Raw genomic sequence first — 17,853 nt, 5'->3', positions numbered from 1 at the left:
GCCCGATGCGGGACTCGATCCCAGGACCCTGAGATCATGACCTGAGCCGAAGGCAGCGGCTTAACCCACTGAGCCACCCAGGCGCCCCCCCACAGAATTCTTTAGTTAATTTTTGTCTAACTCCTACATTCACAGCCAACCTATGGTCATGATTAATGAAGGCATGTAATTCAATCACAAGTGTTGATTGATATTTTCCTTAATTCTTAAATCTTTGGGGGGTTTATTAGGTTTCTTTTTTAGCTTTTATATGCATACACACAAATACATACACACGTACACATACATGTGCACTGCAGGCCGTACCTGTCTAAATTCCACTGTAGCTGCACCTAAAAATTTTAAGTTGTACTCTCATTTTTGTCTAGTTTTTATTTCATTCTCAAATAGGTTGGATTAAATTGCTTCCTTATTTAAAAAAAAAAATTGTGTAGAGGCAACACTTTATGACCATGAAACCTCTCCAAAGTCCTCTGCCTATATTCACCTATTCCAGTATTTTTTTGTAGTGTGTCCTGCAAAATATTTACAAGTTTTCTTTCAATGGACAAATAAATTCAGGAAGAAAGGGTTAAAGAAAGTTAAAATTAAGTTTCCTTAAAGCAGGATTAATATGCTATTACGGGAAAAACATAGCACGTCTGACCGCATGTGGCTTCTATTTCCCTAGCTGCTGTGACCTATACCTTTGAAACTTCTGCTTAGCCCTGCACGTAGGCATGTTATAACTAAAACTTCCAGAAACTGCTTCTTTACCCGAAATCTACCTCACCTGTGGAGATAAAGGGGTATGTACAGAAATGACTGTGCTGTTTAACAGGAATGACATGATCAGATTCCTGTATGCAAAGATCAACAGACTAAGGGCAGATAAGTTACTCAACCATCTTTGATGTCTGCAGACATCAGTCGCATTTTGACTCTGCTCCCTCCCACTTCCTCCCTTTCCTAACATAAAAGCAGCTCAAATCTCAGGCTCGAGTGGTTCTTCAGGACAAAAGTCTGCCACCTCCTCCTATTTTCAGAACTGACTTTTAAAACTAAGTATAGGGGCACCTGGGTGGCTCAGTGGGTTAAGCCACTGCCTTCGGCTCAGGTCATGATCTTGGGGTCCTGGGATCGAGTTCCGTATCAGGCTCTCTGCTTGGCAGGGAGCCTGCTTCCCTCTCTCTCTCTCTCTCTCTCTGCCTGCCTATCTACTTGTGATCTCTGTCTGTCAAATAAATAAATCAAATCTTAAAAAAAACTAAGTATATGTGTAACTCTGTTTTTTAAAAACACAATTTAAAAATCATACAAGCTCCCACTGGTTGGAATAGAAAATGGGCAGAGCTATGAAAAACAGTATGACAGTTCTTCAAAAAATCACATAAATAGAATTATGTGATCTAGTAACTCCACTTCTGGAAATATAATAGAAAGAGTTGAAAGTGGTGTTTTGAAAGACATCTTTACATCCATGTTTACAGCAGCCGTATCTACAACGGCCCAGATGTGGAGGCAATGCAAGTTACCATCCGTGGATGAATGGATAAACAGAAGGTGGCACAACACAGGGCGCCTGGGTGCCTCAGTCGTTAAGTGTCTGCCTTTGGCTCAGGTCATGATCCCAGGGTCCTGGGATCGAGTCCCACATCAGGCTCCCCGCTCTGCGGGAAGCCTGCTTCTTCCTCTCCCACTCCCTCTGCTTGTGTTCCCACTGTGTCTCTGTCAAATAAATAAATGAAATCTTAAAAAAAAAAAAAAAGGTGGTACAACACAGATGGAAATTGAGGACATTGTGCTAAGTGAAATACACCAGTCACAAAACACAAATCCTGTGATTCCACTTACATGAGACAACTGGAGTAGTCAAACCCCCAGGAAGAGAAAGGAGAATGGTGGTTGCCAGGGCCTGGCAGGCAGGGAGGGGAAATGGGGAGTTTTTTAGTGTGTATAGAGATTCAGCTTTGCAGGCTGCAAAGAGTTCTGGAGACAGGTTGCACAAGTGAATATACATTGTGAGTAACAGTACTGAACTGTGCACTTAAAAATGGCTAACATGGTAAGTTTATGTTATGTGCATTTTGCCATAATTATAAATAATTAAAAACAATACCTGAGTTTCTGGGTCCCACTCCTGACTTAATGGGCCAGAACCCAAGGCTGAGCCTGGGGAACCAATATTTTTAACAAGGCCCCCCAATTCATTCTGATGTGCATTATAGTTTTAAATCTGCTGCCCTAGTGATACACTACCCACATTCTGAATTTAGTAGACCACCATTTTCATTCATTTCATTCTAGCATTCCTGATCAAGGGCATATACTCTCAGCTGAGGAATTAGTTCCCAACTCACTACAGAACAGTCCAACTTATATAGGAGCTATTTATACAGCAATTTGATTACAAAGAGGACTTAGTTATTGACTAATCCCAATGATCATTGCTCTCCAAAGAGGGAGGCAAATTATAGGTATTATCCATCTACAACATATAGAAAAACTGAGGCAAAAGGAGATCAAGTGTCCAGAAAAGACCAAATTTGAGGAAGATATAATATCTTTTGGTAAACATTTCCTAATCACTACATTGTGTTTACTCCCGAAGAGTTCATAGATCTGTACTGTACTGACACCCCCATAACCTATGGAGATCAGAAACTTCCTCTTGCCAGGTAATATCACCCCCCACACCCCTCACTTACAAGTCCAAGGCCAGCTTATTTAGCCCTCTCTTTCCTCAGTCCCTAGTTCGACGAACACTATTTTTAAATATTCTGCAGCTTACCAATGTTTATAATCAATATTTTAACAGAGACTGGCAGTAATTAAAATTAGGTAAAAGAAATTTTGAGACAGATGAAAGAAAAACAGATACATAATACTTTTTGGAACTCAAATCAAAATCAAACCTTATATTAACTTCGGGTCCTACCAGATGAGTCTCCTTTTTATTTGACGAAAGAGCAGACAGATATCTTAGGTAACAGGTCAGAATATTCACATCTGAAAGAACTAAAATATAAAGAAAAATTTTCCATAATGCTATTTATTCAATAAGAACATGAGATGAGTGCTGTGCACAAAACAAAATATTTTGAAACATAGAAGTCTTCAAATTTTAAGGAAAATGACATACAAGCACATGAATTGCCAATCTGGGGCATATGCTATCAAGTATACCCAAAACAGTATTTTTTACATGGCTTCAAAGAAAACCTACTGTTGTGCAAAATTAGATTAGATTTTAATGTTACCATAAATACAAAAAGCCCGGTTTCTCTGAAATAAAATCAGCTAAAAATTAACATGTGTTAATATTTGTGCCATAAAGAGTGCCAAGAACATACCTTTTAGTCAAAAAAATTAACTTCTAACTGTTCAAAATGGCTCCTGGAGGCTCTTCTCTTTTTTTCAGCATTACTCATGAACTCTAGAATATTGATTTTAAAGTTTCCATTTTGAGAAATAGTAACAAAGCATTTGTTTAAAAAGCCTTGCAAGGATACCATCAAACCTTCTATGAGAGAATATTAAATTGACTAATTTTAGGACTCATTCACCAAATATGAGAATTTACTTCAAACAATTCATTGAAGAATTAAGTAATTTACGTTATAAACTCTTCTAATATTCATGAATGCAATTCAACCTGCCATTAGCAAGTCTATGTTTCATAGACCACTAAACTCTCAATAAAGTCTATAGCAATAAACTTCGTGTCACATCTGTACAAGTAACTTCAATGCAGTAACTCCAATTACCATCGCCACTTAGATGAAGAAAGTTGGTAAAAACTCAGAAAGAGGTAAGAGTGTGAAAACAAAAATAGCTAAATCGACTAATGCGCCCTTCTGTAGGAAGCAAACTCAACTTTTTGCTGGAGAGTGGTCGTGAAAATATTGCCAGTTGATGAGAATATTGCTAGACATTATGCTGACTTGGTTTCTTGTCTCTGATGGGTCCCTTTGCTTGACACTGGTGACTTTCTTGGCTGGCTCTCGTGCCTTGAATCAGAGGAGCTTATGCTAACTTTGATTTTAAAAGAGTCTATTTGTTTTAAAAGCCTGAAGAGATAAAACATATGATTTTAATAGTTGGAGTGCACACATAGGCCCACACAAATACCTATTTCATATGCAGATTTTATTTCAAGTTCCTGGATTGGGACAAAAACTGTACTATTTATGTTTTTATGGGTTTGTGGTTCACAGGAAAACAGCCTTTTTAAGAAAACTGACATTAAGTAGTTTGAATTATGTAAGGTTTATAAATTATTTAATGGATTGAAACATATTTGCCGTAAGTGATTGGTATTCAAAGTGAATTGTTATTACAATCCAACAAAAACTTCATACAAAACAATTTATTGCTTTCCACCATCTACTTTGATGGAAGTCTATTTTACGATTTCCATTAATATGTAATTTTAAAATATCATTTTTCCTCAAAAATCTTAAATTTGCTATATTTATGACATTATCAAATAATTTCTAAAAGATAGCTAAAGCTAGATATTGATAGCCTGAAATTTAATAACTAACATTTTTTTCATTTCATAGACAAAGCACAGGTTTTTTTTTTTTAATAATGCCAAGATATGAAACCTATTTTTACACATCAGAAAGAAGCACAAATGTTTCAAAGTCCATATTCACTAGTCTTCAACACAAATTTTACAAAACAGTACACCTACTGCATAGAAGAACAGATAAAAATGAGACAATCTAGATGTCCACTAACTTACAACTGTGGCATCCCTACACTGGATTATACATATAATAATAATAAATTAATGAACTGTGGCTCCACTCATCTGTATGGATGGATTTTATCGTTTTTGAGCAAAATATAAAGTCATGGAAAAATATACAGTGTGACTCCACTTACATAAGATTCAAAAAGAGGCAAAACTAAGCAATGAAAAATTATAAAAACAAAGGAGAATGATGAAAATTTAGGACAGTGGTTACCTCTGGGGGAGAGAAGTGCACGTGATCAAGAGGAGACAGAGTGGCTATCAGAGATGTGAGTAATGCTCTACTCTTAGAAAAAGATGGTGAGTATGCGGGTATTTGTTTTATTACTCCTCCTTACACTGTACACATACTTTCCACGCTGGAGAAAATGAGGCTCAAAAATGGTGACTATATGGACAACTCTTTGAAAAGCACTGATCTTGAGTATAAAGGAAGAAAAGAGTAGATGGGAAGAAATGTGCATGTTTTCAGAGATTTTGTTCTGCTCTTGTTTAAGACATGCAGAGAGAGCATCTGAATGACAGAAAGGTTCCAGCAGAGGGGAGAGGCTGAAGAAACAGCAGGGAGGACTGACAAGGCCAGGCACACGTGAAGGTTTGTTTGCCTGTGAAAGGAGGAGCAGCACAACTCATTCAGGCAGAGGGCAACAGGGAAAGCTAGGAATAATGGGCACAGATTTACACAGTTGATGACGGAAACGAAGTTCATCAGATATGGTGGCTCGCTCCTCCTCAGTGAGGCTGAGAGGGGAAGGGCAGAGCTGGCGTTGAGAGGAAATGAAGGTATCAAGTGACAGTTTGGGGCAGTGAGACGTAACAACTGACCACAGATAAATACAGGTGCTCCCTTGGGCTTTTCACCTTCTGTGTTTCCCTGGCCTCTGCCTAGAATATGTTTTCCCTTTCTTTTCACCTAGAAAATCTCCCCATCTTTCAAGGCTTCACCTCACATTCTACATCCTTTGTGAAACCTGTTCTCTTCCACGGCAATCTTTTCCTTCCCCTTTTAATCCTTACAGCACTTACCTATCACTCGTTTTTTACTTACTCATAAACTATCTTACAGTAACTCTTTCATATTGTACATGGTTTCATTTTTGTGTGTGCGGTCTCCCTAGCTACAGTTCTTGAGACAGAAATAACTTTTTTTTTTTAGCACTGTGCTCCCCCTTTCAGAAAAATAGTGCAGTCTCATACAGTGAACATTTAGCTGTTCATTGTTCCATTTTTTAAATATGTCAACTTAAACAGATACTCTTAAAAGCAAAAGCAAAAAAAAAACCCTCAAGAATACATGAATAACTGAACTTTGAATCCTCCATGATTTTCTTGTCCCTGCTTCTGGTTTTCAATTTTTGATTTCAGAACTTACTTTGTAGAAGCCAAACCACATCCAATGTTAACACAAAATTTTGATTTTTAGTATTTTTTAAACCAATTGTTTATACTCATTAAACCATTAATTTTTTTTCTTTACAACTTTCAGTGTTTCTTCATGGAGGTAGTTCTCTTAGAAAAGGAAGCAGAGTATTATCGGCAAAGACAAACTATGTTAGGAACGCCGTCTTGTGGTTGAGAGTAGTCCATTACAGATCCTCTGAGTAATATCTTTAATTCAGAAATAAAATATCCAGTAAATTCACAAAGGTAAATCATGGTTGAAATTATTATTACTACAAGGAAAGAAAAGCTAGATAGATATGTGTTTTCAATTTTGTGTGACTTCAGTTGCCAAAAAAGACAATGTTCATCGAAGAGAGAGACCACAGACGAATTACATAGGAATGGACTCCAAATAATACAGAAAAACTGCTACCTATACCATAAATATACTTCTATTAAGATTATTGAAATATTCTGAATTTTGGAAAACTTTTCTCATGAAATAGATAATTTTACTTCTATACCCACCACTAAGTAGTTATGGTTTGGTTTTTTTTTTTAAGATTATTTATTTATTTATTTGACAGACAGAGATCACAAGTAGACAGAGAGGCAGGCAGAGAGGGAGAGGGGAGGAAGCAGGCTCCCTGCCGAGCAGAGAGTCCGATGCGGGGCTCGATCCCAGGACCCTGAGATCATGACCTGAGCCGAAGGCAGAGGCTTTAACACACTGAGCCACCCAGGTGCCCCACTAAGTAGTTATGTTGATGATTATATCCTAGATTTAAATTATGTGTCTTGATTTTCAAAATACATCACCCTAAGTACCACTCTAAGCACAACCATCCAAAGGGGATGGAAGAAAGGACAGAGCACTTATCTAATTTGGATGGTGCAGGACGCATATAATTAGTTATAGTCCACAATGGGACTTGGAAGAGAGGTAAAAACACTGGCCTTCTCTTAACAAATGAACTTATTTCTTCTTCCATACAAGATAGCCATTGGAATGATAAATCATCTTTCTAGTCAATAGAAAACCAGTAATGGTTACAGGTGTATTACTTAACAACTACGCTTAAATATTCTAATTGCCAAGTTGAATACCAGACATTCTGATCCACTTCAAAATAGGGATGAGGATGTGAAAACTGATAAATCCCTCCCGAGGGCAAAGCACATCCCAACACAAAGATCCATGCACTATGCTACCGTTTAGACTTCCAGATTATAAGGTTCAAAGGAGTATGTGCAGGTACAATGTTCAGTTACAGAAATCAGGTTACTTGAAATTCCAAAAGATAATGGATCTACATGTAGATATATTTACCGAAAAACGAAAATGCTATTGTACTGCAGATCAATGTCTGGGATTTATTTTTGCATGCCTATCACCAGAAAAAAAAAACCATTTTACTCAAAACATTGTTATACGAATTGACTTTGTATTAGTTTTTCCACCTGATTCTTCAGGACATTCACATCTGCTGCACAGACCTGGTACTCCATCTTCTCTTGCTGTTTCATTCTCTCTAATAAGGCTTCATGCGGCGGAGGCAACGCATTGTAGGAACTCAGTAAATAAAGCTGACTTGATGAAGCATGGTTGATTTCTTTAATGTTTAAAGCCTGCATGATAGCAGGTGCAAACTTCGAGTAATGGGCCGTCGATGAGACAATCACTGGGCAAGTTTTGTCTTGTGTTCTGTCTGCAACCACTTTTGCAACAGCAGTGTGTGGGTCCAGAATATACCCCGAAGTGTTGTAGGTAGAACGAATGGCTGCCAGACACTCTCCCTCGGAGCACCAGTCAGCTACAAAATCCTGCTGAATTTTCTCCACCAGCATCTTCTCTATCTGGAAGTGATGCTGATCTTCGAGCTGATTAAATAATTTTGTCATTAACTCGCCGTCTTTATCAGCCATCAAGTGTAAATGTCGTTCCAGGTTTGAAGCTTTAAGAATATCGATTGCTGGTGAAAAGGTTTGTGTTAATTTTCTTTCCCTTAGATCGTAGTGTCCTGTTTTTATAAAATCGGTCAAAACATGGTTCTGATTAGAGGCACAAATAAATTTGCGAATAGGGATTCCCATCATTTTGGCGTACACTGCTGCTAAAATGTTACCGAAGTTTCCTGTGGGAATACAGACATCGACCGGGCTTCCAAAGGAAATAAATCCTTGGCTAACAAGATCAAGATATGCAGAAGCATGATAAACTACTTGGGGAAGCAGTCGGCCCCAGTTTATGGAATTAGCTGAACTTAAGACTGTTCCATACTCCATTACAAGAAAGCCAGTAAAATCAGAATCTCTAAAAATTCCTTTGACAGCTGTCTGGCAAAAATCGAAATTGGACTTGACACCCACTGCCCATCCATTTTCTTTCTGACTGCCAATTATTTGTGCTTTCTGAAAGTCACTTACACCATTCTCAGGAAAAAATGTGGCCACAGCTATTCTTCGCTTATCATTCTGACTAATACGGCTAAAACCATTTAAGACTGCACTCCCGGTGTCTCCGGAAGTAGCTACAAGTATCATATAGTTGCAACTTGGAGGAATACAGTGTGCAAAAAGATGAGGCATGAGCTGCAAAGACAAATCTTTAAATGACCCCGTGGGTCCGTGAAACAACTCCAGGATGAACTGGTTGCCTGAGAGGTGCCTGACGGGGGCAATTTTTGAGCAGGCGAAGTTTTCCCCATAAGCAGCCTCAATCATTTCTCCCAGTCTGGCGGCAGGTATGTCAGCGGGGTGGATACACTTTTCCAGCAGGATCTGGGCCCTTTCTATGTAGGTGGCTCCTACGAGGCTTTTCCACTCCCCGCAGTTTAATTTCGGAAACTCTTTCTCAGGGACGAAGAGTCCACCATCAGAAGCTAACCCCTCAATCACTGCTTCGCTGAAGAATTTTGTTGAAACCTTCCGATCGTCGTCTTTGGGCCAAACGTGTCTCGTGGAAACGAACATTTCCGAGTCCACATCTTGGTATCGTTTAACTGCACTGAGCACTTTGTCTGCGACCTCCTCTGGGGAAGCCCCACTTTCACAGAAAACCCGGGTATCATACCACTTCTTATAATACTGTCTTCTAAACTTCAGTAAGTCTTTCATAGGTGTTCCCGCATCCTGACCTACAATCCTATCAATTTTCATGAATTTCAAGCGGCTGACTATGTCCATCAGAGGTACATCCAGGTACACAATTATCCCGTTTTTCTTCAGATGCCACATGCTAGCATCGTGCATGGGATTGGACCCCGTGAGGGAAATCACACTTCCAGATGTAGAGAAGTTTAACACGGCTTTTCCTTCCTCTTCTAAAAATTGCTCATTACCAACATCCTGTAATTTTTCAGACACACTCATATTCCAGGTTTTTTCAAGGATATCATCATCCACATCTATGACACAACAACCTAGTTTCTGACCTATTATTCTGCCTACTGTTGTTTTCCCAGCACCAGGCGGTCCCATCAGGATAATATTTTTGTCTCCAACAAGAGAGTGGGTTGTGTGCCATGACTTCCTGAATTCTGCAAGTGCAAAGGTTCTTGAAAGAAACAGCTGCACATGTTTATCCGTTCTAACATGCATACTAGAAAAACACTTCTGGGCTATTTGTTTCAGATGTGGACATCGGTTAAAGTGCAGCATTCTCTTCACTTTTCTGCCCAAGTTAACCTAAAAACTGGCTTTAGCCCTTTTCAAAATATAAAAACAAAAAAGACATTTGGTTACTAATTTCAACAAACTTCAAATCCCAAATAGGACTAAAAATAACCACATCCATGGTACATAAACTGTTTAGAAATCTTTCATATGTATGGGATATTTCTTAAAGTATTCAAGCCCAAATTCTCATGTATTACATATTACCCTTTTAATAATCTTTTCAATCTCAAGCCCGAATAATCAAAACATTAAAAAATTGCAACTATAAGGCATGCTTTATTCAGAAAATACCATATCATAGATGCTTTTTTTTAAAAACCATACAAATCAGATTAGTATTTCTTTTCCTATAATGAAAATTGTTTCTTGGTTTATAACCCATATAAACAAGGATTATTTAGAATGCTATTTACTTGCAATTCATAAAAGCTGAACAAAATTCTTTATATTTAATTTCTAACTTCAGTTTTACTAACATGCTGACAGACTATCATGCTACTCAGAAATTTCTCATAAAATTCCCAACAGGAAAGTACAATATTTGCTTACAAGATGCTTAAATAACTTTCCAAACTCTAGGGCAAAGGTATGGCATTTTCTTTCTCATGTGCCTTTTATAAGCATATTGTAAGGGATCATCCTTAGATATTTCTCATATTGAAGGCCTTTTTTTAAAAAAATCTAAAATGTAAAATGAAAGGTATAATATTATGCAAATAGTTAAGAAAATTGATAATTAACAGCAAAGTCAAAGGCTACATGTCTATAACCTTATCTGCATGAAACTGTCACTTTTGTTTCTGTCCTCTAAACATTATCAGTGGAGACATGTAATGCAAATGCCAAACTCTACAGTGATAGCAATTAAAAAAATAAACCAACTCAGGAAGGTTTCCAATGATGAGAGGAAATAATTATTCTGACCTCCAAAGAACCTCTGCAATTCCCCTATATTGCTCAAATACCTGTCTTTGGAAATGTACTCACCATTAAAACACAAACCTATGCCAGGCAAGTCAAAGTCTTAGTCATACATAAAATGCAATTTAGTAACTGTTGCAATGTTCATTCAAATTGACTAAAGGAACTCCACAGACATGTAGTGGGGCTTTTCACATGTTCTGCAACTAAGCCATGTTAAATATCAGATGGTATGCTCAAATACATTCTGAAAACTTTCAATCATTTACTCTATCTGTGCTACTGTGTTCTATAATTATACATTTAAACCATTTTAAAACTAACACTGAATTTAACTTACAAGTTAGATTAGAACTGTCAAGAGAAGGAATACATTTCCTTATCTGGCTTTTCAGCTTGTATGTGCTGTGCTTAATTCCCACTGACTTGTAAACCATATGACACACAGGAACCAATCTCTGATGAAGAGTTTGTTGATGCTGAGGCAAAGTCAATCTTTGCAAAAAATGGAGTCTATAATAGAAAAATTTTCAAATTAATCATTACTGCATACAATGTTACAAAATTCCACACATAGACTGCTCTATTATTAAAATATCCACCTGAAAAATTTAAAGTCTAGAGAAAGAATGAATTGACCCTTTTCATGTTTCCCCAAATCTATTATTAAAAGATTAAGATATACTGTTTTTTTTAACATCTGTGTCTTTAATGGAAAAGAAATTTCATTAAACAGTACTGAAGGAGTTTCTTCCACCAAGCAATATGAAAGACAGTAATATAACCAAATAAGAGCAAATATAAAATCTCTCACAATGACACCTGAAATTTTAATTACTTAACTGGATGTTTAGTGATGAGAGAGAAATTTAAATCAGTGGACTAAAGCTATGAAATGGGTGAATTACTCTTTTTTTTTTTATATTTTATTTATTTGACAGAGAGAAATCACAAGCAGGCAGAGAGGCAGGCGGAGAGAGAGGAGGAAGCAGGCTCCCTGCGGAGCAGAGAGCCCGATGCGGGGCTCGATCCCAGGACCCTGAGATCATGACCTGAGCCGAAGGCAGAGGCTTTAACCCACTGAGCCACCCAGGCACCCCTGGGTGAATTACTCTTGTAGGTTGTTTTATCTATCTGAATCACTACACGATTTGTATGTAATAGTATTTACTGTAAAAAGGCACAAATAAAGTGTCTGCTAGACACAAGTATCCCTTGACTATTTAACTGAGTTTATAATAAATTCAAAACACATATGAAAGTGGCTGGCACATAAGAGTAGTCTCATATATAGTCATATTATTATCACTCAATGACAATGGACCAAAAACATATAAACTGAATCAGAATATCTAGACTCAAGGCTTGGTCTATTTTTTTCATGATTTGGTTAGTTTATAAGCCTTCAGAAAAATATGGGTACTTACCATGAATCAAGAACTGTTTTGCTATATACAGTCTAATTCTCTAATTCTTTCCCTGCCATAAACCAAAAATTGGAGAAGTATACACTTGAACCATATCAGTAATGTCTTTTATTAAACTGTATTCTAGTATAGTACTTTAATACCAGCTAGTTTTCTTGGAGGAAGGGGCATACTTTCTAAAAATCACCTGATTCACGTGCTATTCAGGAGTGTGTGCTCTTTTTTAGTTCCCAGTGCCTACCTTTCTACTATCTGTATTAGCAATAATTATAGTATTACCTCAACAGCTGGTTGGTTTTTCTGGACATTGAATTTTTTAACCGATCTTTTTCACTTTGTGTTGGTTGCTACAATGTTTACCATCAATTCTATTAAAAGCAGAAGACTGTAACACAAACATTAGGCATTGTTTGCCTTATCTTTTATAATCTTAGTTTTCCTTTATTTTATATAAATTAAAAATAGAAAATTATGAGTTTAACTTAATTTAGTATATCATTTTACAAAATCTTCCTGAAAATAGAATTCAGTTGTTAAAGGGCTATAATATGTAACAAATATTGCCATTTTTTAAGAAAAATAAAGAAGATGAATTCTACTTTAAGTAACATACTAAATTTTGTTTCATAACATTTTAGCCACAAATTAATTTTAAGGCTTCAACATCCAGTGTAAGCAAACCAAAAGACAAGATGGAATAATATCTGCAGTATGTAAATTTCATCTAGAAACTAGGTCTTTACTTAGGAGGTAATACACTCAATTCCCATTATTCATGGTATTATGTTCTTTTTTTTAAATTTTTTTTTTAAGATTTTACTTGTTTATTTGTCAGAGAGACAGAGAGAGTACAGGCAGGCAGAGTGGCAGGCCGAGGCAGACTCCCTGTGGAGCAAGGAGCCGGATGTGGGACTTGATCCCAGGACCCTGGGATCATGACCTGAGCAGAAGGCAGCTGCTTAGCCGACTGAGCCACCCAGGCGTCCCTCAGGTGTCGGTGTTATGTTCTATAAAGTCATCATGAATACTGAATTAGTGAACAGTGAATATTCCCATTACTCCTAGGGGAAATACAGGGTTAGGTTTCTGTGAGCCTCAGGTCACATTTTTTGCCAACTGATCAATACATAGGCTTGTTTTATGTGTTTCTCTTTAAAGTCATTTTATATTTTTTGTATTATATTAGTAATAATTAACTCACCACTGCACAGCCAAGAACACTCTAACTTATGCCTGAAGGAAGCTTATCTAACACGATTCTACCCTAGGAACACTAGGCAGCACCTAGTCAGCAACCTAGGGGTCATTTTAAACAACAAAGCCACCGACTAGAGGCACAAAAATGTGAGAAGTGTGACACTAACTAGAATGGGAGAGGGACACTTGTTTACAGTATCTGAGCTGAAACAGCAAGGCAGAGCACCATCCTGCTTGACCACATTTTGGAACACACACATCAAGAGACTCATATTTTTCACCACCGTGCGTGTGTCCATGAATGAATGCACAAGTTCTGCAAGTATTAATTTGGGCTTATAAATAAATTTTAGTGAGTAGAATTCACAAATATGGAACCTCTGAAAAGTGAGCATCAACTGCATACCATTTTCCTTTACGATTCAAAGCCATGTTATTAAGCTTTTTCAATTACTTATATTTTAGTATGTATTTTAGTCTAGGGGTCATGAATAAGCAATTTTTCCTCAGCCAAAGGACAATACTTTTTCAAATTAAATGGAAGTCAACCACAGGAGTCAGAAAACAAAAACAGTACTTGAGGACCAAATATCTTGGCCATAAAGTACTCAGGTTTTACTGTATCGATGTTCTCAAGTATTTTTTGCAGAATCAAGTTCTTCATGAAAACATTTTAGTCATACTCTCTAACTCCTCAGAGGTTAGAAGATCTGCACAACTCCATTATACACTAATGCTTTTTAAATAGGTTTTCCTACTGATCACTTATAGTGGGGTTTTTTGATTCACTAACTCCACTGGATACTTTTTAGACATAACAGACACTTGTCTTTCTAACAGATAAATGAAAAGGCTGTCAGTTTCACAGCAAAAGTTTTAAAAAAACAACCAGTGTGTGCGCATGTACAGAAGAATTCAAGTACCTTTGATCTCATGGTACAAAATTTAACAATTTTACTTCAGGAAGCTGATCAAAACTGAATAATGAATTCAAGAAAAAGAAAAAGTACAGAAATCACTTTTTAAGTCACTTTTAAATTATTTCCTATCACTGCTAATAAACTTACATTTTTAAACCAGAAATTCCTATTAATTTTCAGCAACTTATTTACAGTGATGTTTTCTTAAGGACACCACTAGATGACTGCTAATCAACTAAAATCATACCTGTTATCAATGTTTACTTCCAAAATGGTCCAGAGAATTCCATTATAAAATTACCTAGTTTCCAGTTCCTCTGGGAAATTATCCAAAACCTATTTAGTCAGGATGATTTAGCATCTGTCACCCATTTAAAATATTTGCAACATACTATTTAAAAATCATTTCATGATGAGAACTGGCTGTGGTTCACTGAACTTCTGAAAATATTTATGCCATGATTATGCTTGTCACCCTATATTAATGCAATCTAAATTTCTCAGAAGAATGACTAAATCTAGTCCATTATCTTATGAAGATTTGCTGATATATTTTTTAAAATTCTTAAAAATGACTGTATTTTTACAGCGATATATTGTTTTCCAATACATAATAAAAAATGCAAATTTCCTAGGACATAACCTAACCAGGGGGAGGTAAAGTTCTGCTGCTCTGGACTATTAAGCAAAAATCTCAACTTTTGGTCAGTCAGTTATGTGGAGAGGAACCACACACTCCAGCGTCCTGTTGTAATCAGAGGCATCTTACAATCAAAGGTAGAATTTACAAGTTTATCACTGTCTTTGCTCCTATCTTAGTATCAGAGCTGATTAAGTCTTTCCTGTTGCTGGCCTTTTGCTATTAGAGATCCTCCTAATGGTCTTGAGTATTTAATTCAAAAGACTTTTTAAGTACCCTTTTTAATTCTCTAACTTAAAAATACATTATAAAGATTATCTCTTATTCAGGGTTAGTTTTCCTCCTAGTTGTCTTTTTACTATTCCCACCTAATCTCATTTTATTCATCTAAGTAAATTAGAATTAATCTTAAACAAAAAACTCTAGCTTGTATGTACAACCATTTATAGGAGGGGTCTGTGCAAACTATAACTAATAGGCCAAATCTGTGCAAAATTATAACCACCCTTTTTGTAAATTGTTTCATGAGAACACAACTTTGCTTATTTATTTGTTCATCTGTTTTGTATTGTCTTTGGCTGCTCTTGAGCCACAACAGTAGAGCTGAGCAGTTTTGACCAAAATCATTTGGCCTGCAAAGGCCTAAAATATTTATTACCAAGCCCTTTACAGAAAAAGTTCATGATTTCTGTCAGTATACCAATACTAATTCCCTGTGGGCATACTGGACATAGACATTTCCTTGAACAGTACTGCCATTTTTAGGGAATTATAAAAATTAGAAATATATTTTTGTAAACATGCTTTCAAAAGGCAAGCAGAATTATAGATCAAGTATCTAAGGAAAAAAGTTCCTTTCAAAATGATTTAACAACTTCATCATGACTGGAAACTAAATATACCATAGGGAGATCATAAATTGGTATTTTTAAAACCACAATAAATATACTGACAACAGTGAAATTACTGTATTCACCAGAAAGTCAAGACTAGCTGAGGTTGGTTGGGACTATTTATTGCAGAAATCATGCTTTGCCCTTACTGGCTCTTTCAGGAACTGATTAATATGAAACGTCCCAAAATGTCTATTCTTCATGAGAAAATGTATAAGCTTTGGCCAATGACCACCCACTAGATAAATGGTATTATCATCGAGTCCTTAGTTCAAATCTTAGCATGTATAAAGAGAATTTTTCTCTATACATGTTATGCAAAAACAAAATACCTCCCCAAAACATAAACTAGTCAAAAGGGAAAGGAAAACGACAAAGTGGTATATACATTAAAAAAATGTTTTGAAAAGTAAGATCTGATGTGAAGACCAGGAGCATCATCTCCAACGTGCCACTCATCTGAAATAAAATGCTCAAAAGTCTGGGGTAAAAATAAAAAATCTTATCAACTGGGTAAGAAAAAACTAAATTTATTCTTATTTAATGACATTCGCTAAAAGCCCCAATGGTAAGGACCCTCACATCCTGCACAGCCTTTTAAGTAGAAGCTAAAAGGCTAATGAAGCCATGCTACTGTTTTTCTCTCTCTATGCAGCACCCTGGCAGTGAGACGACCAAAGCTGGTGTTGGTTTTTATCTTAAACCACCTCTATTCCCTTTGGGCAGTGGCCTCTGGAAGGTTCGTTTAGGCCAACTCCTCTTTCCCAAATATTGCCAAAATGTCTTTTAGAGACTGGGGATGGGGCAAAGGCTTCCGTATGAATTTCTTTCGGCGGCCATACGTGCATAAATAGGTACATGGGAAGAGCAGACGGTTCAAAACGGAACAAAACGGCTTCCGAGAAGGCAATTTCCAAAGAGGGACACCATAAAAACGGGCCAAAATTTCAGGGGTCCATTTAAGAGGCTTCTCCTAGTTTCGGCTGCTTATTTGAAAAGCCTCAAGTCCACACGTCTGTGGATAAAGAGCTAAGAGCGGGGGGCCCGACCACGAGGTACACAGGGCTGAGAGCCGAGAACCGGAGAACCGGGGAGGGCGAGGGGAGGACCGCGGCGCGACAGGTGGACAGGGCGGACGGGGCGGACGGCGGGGGCGTGCGTGGGCGCGCACTCCCACAGGTGGCGAGCGGGGCCGCGCACCGAGCTCCGGGCAGCCTGAGGCAGAAGCAGCGGGGAAATGGGCACAGACATGGTTGAAACGACGACGGAGCAACGGACCGGCAGGAACGAGGTGGGGAAAGGCATGCAATGGGAACGGACCGTTTTCTACAGTTTACCCGTTCTTTCTCCTCAAATCACTCACCAAGAAAATCACACTGGGAAGACGGGGTAAAGGAAAGAAAATGGGGAGGAGCGTCCAGGAGCCGCCAGTGCCGCCTCAGGACGGAGGGCCACACCTCAGGGGCTCACCCACGCTCACCCACAGCCCAGGGCCAAGGCATTCCCTAGGCCTGACCGGCCCCCAACCCGGCGCCCCGGCCACTGCGCCTGCGTCAATGAAGGCCTGCGCGCCCGCCGCCACACCCACGCGCCGAGCAACCCCACACCGGGCACGTGACTCTCGGTCCCCGCTCCACCTACCAGAATCCTCCGTGCTCCTCAGGCTCCTCCTCGCCGGGTCCAACTCTCCACAGAGTCCTACCATCAGTGAAGCCTCAGCGGCTCGCCCCGCCTTCCCCGGGATTGGCGCCTGCGCACAAGAGCCTTATTGTGTGACGCGTACGTCCCAGCGGCACTTCCGTACTGTCTCTCGTGAGGTTTTTCTCTCCAAATATGCAGAGATAGAAACGGGCGACGTTTTTAGGAGGATGCCATTCAACTTCTTATTCCCAAAAGCATAAATAAACAGTGGTTTCCATAGTGAACTCCCAACAGAAAAACTGCAAGGGGAAGAGAGGAAACGTTCACAGAGCTACCTTCCACTTCCCCGTAGCCTAGCAACTGTTTCCAAGGCAACCACGCCGTCAACAACGCTAAGCAACCCTGGGAGAAT

At 38.3% G+C, this 17,853-nt stretch overlaps 1 protein-coding gene across 3 annotated transcripts; it reads right to left on the bottom strand.

The window, feature by feature from the left end:
• Nucleotides 1-6,782: 6,782 nt before the first annotated feature.
• THNSL1 (threonine synthase like 1) lies at nucleotides 6,783-17,332 on the bottom strand. 3 transcript variants are annotated; one of them, XM_046012911.1, is made up of 3 exons: nucleotides 17,164-17,332; nucleotides 11,064-11,236; nucleotides 6,783-9,830 (listed from the first exon to the last, which is right to left on the bottom strand). In XM_046012911.1, exon 3 carries the CDS (start codon nucleotides 9,782-9,784, stop codon nucleotides 7,553-7,555), a length of 2,232 nt encoding a protein of 743 aa, XP_045868867.1. In that variant the 5' UTR covers nucleotides 9,785-9,830; nucleotides 11,064-11,236; nucleotides 17,164-17,332; the 3' UTR covers nucleotides 6,783-7,552. The 3 variants fall into 3 exon arrangements, with proteins under 3 accessions (XP_045868867.1, XP_045868869.1, XP_045868868.1); XM_046012913.1 differs by having other exon boundaries at nucleotides 6,783-9,472; XM_046012912.1 differs by having other exon boundaries at nucleotides 11,064-11,218.
• Between the last annotated feature and the right edge of the window lie 521 nt (nucleotides 17,333-17,853).

Source organism: Meles meles, chromosome 7, assembly GCF_922984935.1.
Source record: "Meles meles chromosome 7, mMelMel3.1 paternal haplotype, whole genome shotgun sequence".
NCBI classification, from domain to species: Eukaryota; Metazoa; Chordata; class Mammalia; order Carnivora; family Mustelidae; genus Meles; species Meles meles.
Note: the sequence above shows the minus strand (reverse complement) of the source record. Positions and strands in the feature narration are given on the sequence as shown.

What these genes read in the sequence shown, in the direction of transcription:
- THNSL1 (XM_046012911.1), bottom strand. Translation starts at nt 9,784, where the DNA reads ATGCTGCACTTTAACCGATGTCCACATCTGAAACAAATAGCCCAGAAG.